The sequence below is a fragment of the Montipora capricornis genome, chromosome 4, assembly GCF_036669925.1.
Source record: "Montipora capricornis isolate CH-2021 chromosome 4, ASM3666992v2, whole genome shotgun sequence".
Classification (NCBI taxonomy): domain Eukaryota; kingdom Metazoa; phylum Cnidaria; class Anthozoa; order Scleractinia; family Acroporidae; genus Montipora; species Montipora capricornis.
Genome location: NC_090886.1, coordinates 45,997,991 through 46,006,316, shown reverse-complemented (window position 1 = coordinate 46,006,316; position 8,326 = coordinate 45,997,991). Strand labels below are relative to the sequence as shown.

Below are 8,326 nucleotides of genomic sequence, written 5' to 3'. Positions count from 1 at the left end.
GATAGGCCCTGGAAGGCCAGAGAGACAACTTCACTCGTGAACCGCCATGTTTATAAGAAAACATTTTAGGCGTCCCCGCAATCTACACGAAACCATCTCTCACCCCTGTCTCGATAAGACAAGAAAGGCGCGGTTCTTACGTTATGAGTGCGTTTATGCCTGCACAGTAAAGTGAAATGTCAATTCCTTGTAAAAACCAGCATCTTTTCTTGCTATGATACGTGCCGGAGAGGCAGAACATTTAGGCATGCGCTGACGGAATGTTTGAACAAGAGAGAAAAACGCAGTACCTCCAGACATGGTGCTGGAGCGTCGTACCAAACGAGTCATCCCGGGATTTCGGCCCGTGCGATCGCTTTTGGACGCAGTTGGTCCTTCGCTGCTTTCTGGTACCGACCTCGCCTCCCGGTACGGCATTGAGGGAGAGATATGTCGGCCCCTAAACCATATGAGACAAATCCCACGCCTACTCACAGCTCCAAACCGCCCTTGTCAATTTAGTGTAAGGATTCCATGGGAAAAGTCATTTTATCTGTCATATGGTAAGCACTGAAATCGCAGATTACAAAGTGTGCGCATGCGCCCTACTAAAGGTAACATACATGCATGCATAACCTTTATTTCATCTCGAATTTCAGAATAACTACAAGAGCTAATATCTTCGACGTATTACATTTACAGCTACAGCTAAAATACATAGCATATACAGATACATACTAAATACATAATATTTAAAGAGATATTAATTAAAAAGAAAGGCCGCTGTACAAAATGGGGCCCTGGATTCTCTTTGGAAACCAGTAGACTGAGTGGTACGGCTAAAATCAGTTAGCGCATTCCGCAACTTAGCTGACACGTAAGAAAAAAGAAATAAAACCATAAATGGTTGCTCTACATTTATTGGGGGACAGAATGTAATTTTTCATAGAAGCAGGAAAACTGAGGTAAAAATTATCAGGAAAAATGCGCGACGTTTCGACCGAACTTCGGTCATTATCAAGCTTAAAAATGAAGATAAAATTTGCATACATATAAATATAAAACAAAGAAGTAAAAGTATGTAAAATATGAAAATGTACAAAAAGGGGTGTTAAAAACATGCAAGAATAAAAAAGGATTAAAACACTTTCGCACGAATTGAGTCTGACTGTACATTGAGGCTTGGTCTCAGTTCATTAATTAAAAACATTTCATAAATGAGACAGTTAAACTTGCTCTTGCACTTTTTTAAGATGATAAAATTCCTCGTAAGGTCATTGGGCACATAGGAATGTTCCACACGGAAATGCTTTCCAATGGAGGAAGACGCATTCTTGTGCTAGTCAACGCGTTGATGCAAATGCCGCCGTGTGTAACCAACGTAACCTGCATCACACAGGTCACATTTAAATTGATTAACAAGGGATTGTTGGTTGACAATGGGAGGCTTGACTTCGCGCGGTTTGAGATGCTGTTTAATCTTGTGGCTAACAAATATGGGCTGGACGGTCACTTGAATTTTCTGGCTCAGATCTTTAAGTTGTGCTCTTACAATATCGGCTGAAGACTGGTCCTTAAATGGCAGAACAACGGGAACCGCTTTTAATTCGTTGTTAACAGGTGGTAACTCGAGAACAGGTTGATCAGAAGCTTTTACTGCGATAAAGCGCGAGATGGTGGAGTTAATTAACCTGTCTGGATAAGTAAGACGAGAAAACACCATTTTGAGCCGATCACATTGATTTCATCGGAAAAGTATGACCAGTTGGATGAGAGGCGGAAGGCACGATCAAGCATAGTTTTCAATAAGCCGCCCTTGTAGCGATCATCAACATGGCTCTTGTAATGCAGCGAAAGGCCAGTGTTGGTAGGTTTGACGTATACTTTGGTTTGGATTTGTGTAGATTTGTTAAAGAGCTGTGTGCCAAGAAACGGAAGCATTCCATTATTCTCAATCTCCATAGTGAAGTTAACCGAAGGGTGGCAGTGGTTAAGAGTCTCGAGAAATTTATTAGCTGATGCTATATTTGGCACAATAGTTAATATGTCATCCACATATCTCCTGTAGTATGCGGGCATCTTGCCTTCGCGCTCGAGGGTTTCTTCTATGCCGCTGGCTGCACATATAAACGTTCGCCATTAAGGGTCCGAACTGAGACCAAGCCTCAATGTACAGTCAGACTCAATTCGTGCGAAAGTGTTTTAATCCTTTTTTATTCTTGCATGTTTTTAACACCCCTTTTTGTACATTTTCATATTTTACATACTTTTACTTCTTAGTTTTATATTTATATGTATGCAAATTTTATCTTCACTTTTAAGTTTGATAATGACCGAAGTTCGGTCGAAACGTCGCGCATTTTACCCGATAATTTTTACCTCAATTTGTTTTAAAAAGCCTTTGCTTGTAAGCAGGAAAACCCTCAAAAACAAACCGACTCTTATACAGTAATATAAGGAAGTTTTTGAATGCGCGTATTGCATAGAGATGTAAACTTTGAATTGAGTGGTAAGAGGAAATGTAATTTGCAAATATAAATCTCAGTATTCTCTTATTTACATCATACCGTTGCTTTGACAAGAAATTGCGAAAGGTCAGTGTTTTGTTACGAGGATAACTTTGGCGCGAATTTTCCATGATAAAAACTTGTTCTGAAGACTCTATGCACAAAGAACACCACTTAGCAGGGGAGTGTCAGGCAAGACTTTTACCGACACGGAAAAAAATAAAGAAACGACGAAATCCAACGCTGATTCCTACTGGGTTTGGTAACCCAGTAAAAACTGGAAAATTGAGGTTGAATTTTTCTTTTTTTTCTAGTAGTTAAGACATGAATGTGATAGATATGAATATAATAGTCGTGCGTTTGACATGAATATGATTTATCCGACACTTAAAATGACACGAAGTACATCAGAAGCGAATGAAGAATGTTTTGTTGTCCCTTTGAAAACACGCAGAAAATGTTCTACTACATCTCTCTACGGTTTGTACTATATACTGTTGCATTTTACGATGTTGCGAGCAAACAGTATGGTTGCCAGCCTCACCTTCTATCTTCATCTAGTGCTTTACCGTCAAATGTCTGGTTTACTTTTCCCTTATCTCTTTTAGTGGCTCAGCCAATCAGAACAACTTCAACAACTTTCTTTCAACAAATCAAGTTGAAGTTAACCGTGACGCAAATGAGTCTTGGCTCGTCTAAGGTGTCCTTTCACCCCGCAACTTTGTTTATTTTTTTTAAACAAATTGTAAGTTATCTTCACTGTTCTGTGTTTGATTTGTAAAATTCCATCTCTTAGCAAACTTTAATGAACAATAAACTGTGATTTTGGTTAACGAAATGTGCATTAAACAAAGTCTGAGGCTTGTTTTGAGTTTGTTGTTTGGGATCAATTATCTCGAAGTGTTTGAATGTGGCCAGGTTTTCGGCTTATCCTCGGTGTAAGAACCTGAGAATTTCACGAATGACAGAAATCAAAGTTAACCAAAGAGCTTTTGAGCACTTTTTTGCGGTACCGTTCATAGAAACGACGCGAAATCTCCGTGAAAATTTGAGATTTTGACGACAGCGTGAGCATACTGATGTGGACATTTCACTGTGTATTTTTACTCACAAAACACTCAGCTTGGGTCAATTGGCTCAAAACCCCAATCTGTTTTTAGGATTCTTCTCACAATTAGTGCGACGTGAACGTGATGGAATGATCGCGAAAGACCTATGACCGTGAGTGCGAAGCTGTATTTTGAGGCGACATTTTTGCCTACGTCGCCGTCGTGGGTCTTTAGAGAGTTAAAGCAAAGACGACAGCTACGGAAGCGACAGCACCACAAAGTAAGAATACTTTTGCTGGACGTGCAGCTCGAATAGGCCTTTTTTAATATATTAAAACCCAGCTCGTAAGAGAAGTTAAGAGGACAAAGGCGAAGGAAAGTGGATATTATGCAAATATTTACACATTCACTCCAACATGTTTCTCTTGTTTTTGTCCTCACTGCCTCAGTATCAAGCTGAATATTTGGTATTTCGGGAAAGGCCTATTTCCGTGCATTTCCTTGCCGTACTCCACAAAACAACAATGGAGATCATCATATCTTGCGTTTTGACGACAATGTGAGCCTGTATAATACACCGAAGCCGAGGAGGAAGACGAGGTAGGCAGTCTGGCCACGGAGAGGCTTGGGAGCCGGATTTTCACTCGGGAATTCCTGGGTTCAACTTCCTTTCTAGGCTTACGTTTTTAAGAGTTTCTCCCTGCTCATATTTTCGTCTACCATGTAAACTCGTCTTTTTTCCACAATTGTGATTCTTAAATAGAAAAAAAATTGTGTTGTTTTCAATCGTTTACTTTCGATGATTGGGCCAGAAAAGCACCAAAAAAGAGTGGTCAATTCTTATTTATTAATCTATAATTATTTGTTCATTTATTTATTTGTTCAAGGCAAAAACTTGAACTCACAAATCAAACTCGGAAAGTATGAACCAGATTCGAACCTCTGTACGTTATTTCATGCCATTTTTCCCGGAGTAAAACTCGTTGGCAATTTTACTAGTGTTTGACGCACTAATAGAAAGCCTCTTGTCTGGGACAGAAAATCACCCAATTGTGTTGTTAAACTCGAACATGACTTAGAGGCAGGTACGCCATTTTGGGTGTTAGTTTGGTGTGATTTCGAGAAATCGCTCCTTGGAGATATGACGAACAGTCGGCCCTTTTGTTGGCAGCAGTCAAGATAACGTTTAAGTGGATAGCGCATTGAGCTGGCCTGTCGCGGGCTCACATAGGCTAAAGTGCAACCAGCAGCGAATTCCACTGCGCGATACAGCGACTGAAAGATTAACCAAGGCCAGGGTTTAGGGAGAGATGTTTGATTGCTCTCGCGCATTTTATGTACGCCGAAAATAGAATAAATCTGTAGTGCGCAGCTCGCAAATCCAAGAAATACCGTGATATAGGTTATCTTGACAAGTTTGGATACATTCGGCTGGAAGCGGCGAAGGCCACGTGATCTTCTCTCGCTAGTTTTATCAGCGTTTTTCTGTTCGCTGTAATTCCGCCTTCCAAGGCGAGACACCTGGGTATGACTTTTTCTGATATAAGCGACAATTTTCGTGCCACTGTATATGAAGCTACTTGAGAGGAGAAAACTAAATATGATGAAGAAAGATTGGCAAACTATAACTATGGTCATCACGTCTGCGTACATTGTTAGAATCACCTCTGTTGAGATTGCAAGACCGAAATGAACAGCAATGACGCAAGATAAGAACTTAGTACTTTGGAGAACTTTGGGGTACAGCTTGAGTTTCATCACTTGTAGGAAGGTCAAATGGACCAATGAGAACGAAGCTGTCATACATGGCAGTGCGATACCGAACAAGATCCGAGACAGCAGAACTGGACACGAAGACAGTATTTTGCACTGTTCAGACTCGTAAGGATTGATGAAGAGGAAAAGACCTCTTGTTACACCAAAAATAAATAAAAGACTTGTAATAACCACCGCTAAGCGTCCTCGTTTTGTTTTAGGGTTCGAGGTAATAATCAATGATATCAAGCAGTAGACAGCTAAAGTCGTGAACAGTGCCCCAAAGCCAATCCAATGTAATTCCCAAGCCCACTGCCAAGTTCGTAGAGCAGGTTCCCATTCTGGAATGGGCTCCGCTGCGATGGCGGGGTCAGACATTGGCCCGTCAATTACTGTTTGTCTTTTGTCCTGAAAAGAAGAAATATTGTGAATGTCATGCCTACTGTTTACAACTGCTTTAGTTATTTACTGTAATGCTGCGGTCGTTATAACATCACATTAATTTTCATTTCCTTTGTTCACGAATCACGATCAAACGCTAAGTCGCTGCAGTTGCTGAACCGTTTTTGAAAGGTTACTTGGATACATCGAGAGATTAAGCATTGCGTTTACGCGAAACGGTAAACGCGAAACGGCAAACGCGAAACGGTAAACGCGAAACGGCAAACGCGAAACGGCAAACGCGAAACGGCAAACGCGAAACGGCAAACGCGAAACGGTAAACGCGAAACGGCAAACGCGAAACGGCAAACGCGAAACGGCAAACGCGAAACGGCAAACGCGAAACGGTGGGCTGCTGCTTGTCAAAAAAATATATGTAATTCTACCTCGTCTATCTCTTTTGAAAAGTTACTTAAAACCTACTGCTAACACGCAAGAAATGAGCTCATATCAAACGAGTTTCTTCCATTATTGGCAAAACGCAAATTCGAGTCCGACGTTTTTGCCGTAAACGTGATGCGTATTAAATGGTCTATAGTGACGATGAAGTGACGTTCTAGATCTCTGTATATGCAGCCCAATATTCGTATTACGGAAGAAGTGTTCGCTATTTCAAGTTTTCTTTAAGGGTTTTCTCCGCAGTTTTTCCTGCGGTTGCAGCAAGTATCAAAGCAATCGTCACGGAAAAAGAAGTAGAAAAATATCCAAACGATTCATTTCTACCATCGTTATTTAAAGGACTGGACAACATGGCACTGATTCAGACTTTAGACCGTGAAGAGCTTGGTCTTGTTCCAAGGTCATTCAGGACCCAATCATTCGTGGTTTCCAAGGAACAAGTCGTTCGACGTTACCAAACAAAGAGAAACAAAGACTCGTTACCAAGCCACAAACAAAGCGTCGCAACCAAGCGGAAACTCAACGGTCGCCGTGTGGTGATGAGTGTTAAAGAGGCTCTTTTTCAACGTTTTTTTATCGATTCGTTTGGGACACTAAAAGCCGCTTGACCTCGCTAGCAGGGCTTCAATTGCGCGGCTAGTGGATTGAAATGAAAGAAAAAACCTTTGTCCTTGAATTCTGCGGTGGAATTTTAACCGTGGGAACATTTTAACCAGGAATATTTGACTGAATTTGGTGGGCTCGTGAGAATTGATCGTTGACAACCGATGAATTGATCGTGAGAATTGATCGTTGACAACCGATGAACTGATAATGGCTTAATTCGCGTCGAATCTGGAAAAAAAAACACACAGGAAGGAAGGAAGGGACCCACAATGGCAATTAGGTTAGGCTTTTTAATTGAGAATTTTTTCGTAAAATTATCTTCTCAGGTCTTTTATCGGGATTCCCATACAAATCCTTATATTTTTGTTGGATTTTTTTCACAATGAGCTTCGGAAGCCTGTGAGATAGCACGCAACTTAGTAAAGCTTGGTTCATTTCAATAGAAAGCACCTTTATAAATTGATTTATTATACTATCAAATTTATTATCTTGTTAATGTAATTTACAAGCCTTTTTCTTTTTAAATGTATAAAAAAGAGAAACTTATGAGTGCAAGACGAAGTGAAAAAGTAGTCCATTAAAGTGAGCACCTGAGTATTCGCTTTTTTGGAATGATTTCAAAAGAGATTCGGTAAGCTTACCTTAAATGATTTCCTGTAGTCAAGATAGATCAAGACAGCAACCCCGTTATCCAAACTCTGCTTAAAATCTGTTGAACTGTGAAGTCAGGGAACGGTAGAACGCTGATGTATAGCTGACTTGTTTAGTCTTTTCATCAGGTTGTCCCCGGCCGTTGTAAAAATATAAAATATTTGCGCGCTAATAGGGCTTTTATACTCTCCCTCCAAGCGGAGTTTTCTGCACGTGCGTATTCATTACATAACATAAGTAGTCACGTGCCAATGGCGTCGTGTTAAAGAGTCGCAATTAAGCTTCAGCACTTGCGGAAGCGTGCTGTTTTCCCTTTAAACTTGTCTTCACACAACCGCATTTACATTGCTAAGTATCTATTCTCCATTGAAGATGATCAGTATAAAAATCTGGGAAACACTACTGTCCTGGCACACGAATTGTGCTCTTTCGGTTGCTGTCTGCGTCTTAAAAACGCACGTGCTTAAGCTCTCTACTAATGCGTGGTGTCACACGTCTAACGAGGTGATTTAGACCCCGTTTACACGAATCCGGAGAAATTTTTGCGCGGACAAAAACTTGCACGGTTCTACCTTGCGTTCACACGGGATCGGTGGAACCGGATCGAATCGTTGTCAGGGTACTTTTCCAAAAACATTTCGGTTAGATCTTCGTACTTTCTCCTCACTGTTTCCCAGTCAACTCCTTCGCCTGCTTTTCCGACTTTGTAGTGAAAAACTACTTGCAACAACGCATTTACTTTATCTGTCCACATAAAGTTTTTGTCTGCCGCCATGTTTGATTTGCCGCGTACTTCACCTAGCTACAACGTGATAGGTTAAAAGCATTAGCTTAACCAATCAGAGCAGAGAGTTAAAAAAATGCCATTCACATGCCGTGACTGGTTTCAAAATTTGCACGGATCCATGTGGACACCATTGCGATCTGTAGCAGAATTTA

At 40.8% G+C, this 8,326-nt stretch overlaps 1 protein-coding gene and 1 pseudogene across 1 annotated transcript; both read right to left on the bottom strand.

Moving 5' to 3' along the window:
* Positions 1 to 1,117: 1,117 nt before the first annotated feature.
* On the bottom strand, positions 1,118 to 2,728 carry LOC138044801 (uncharacterized; annotated as a pseudogene).
* Positions 2,729 to 4,057: 1,329 nt separating this feature from the next.
* Positions 4,058 to 8,177, bottom strand: LOC138044800 (proline-rich transmembrane protein 4-like). Its single transcript, XM_068891222.1, has 2 exons — positions 7,378 to 8,177; positions 4,058 to 5,698 (listed from the first exon to the last, which is right to left on the bottom strand). The coding sequence occupies exon 2, from the start codon at positions 5,666 to 5,668 to the stop codon at positions 4,490 to 4,492; it is 1,179 nt and encodes a 392-aa protein (XP_068747323.1). The 5' UTR covers positions 5,669 to 5,698; positions 7,378 to 8,177; the 3' UTR covers positions 4,058 to 4,489.
* Positions 8,178 to 8,326: the final 149 nt, after the last annotated feature.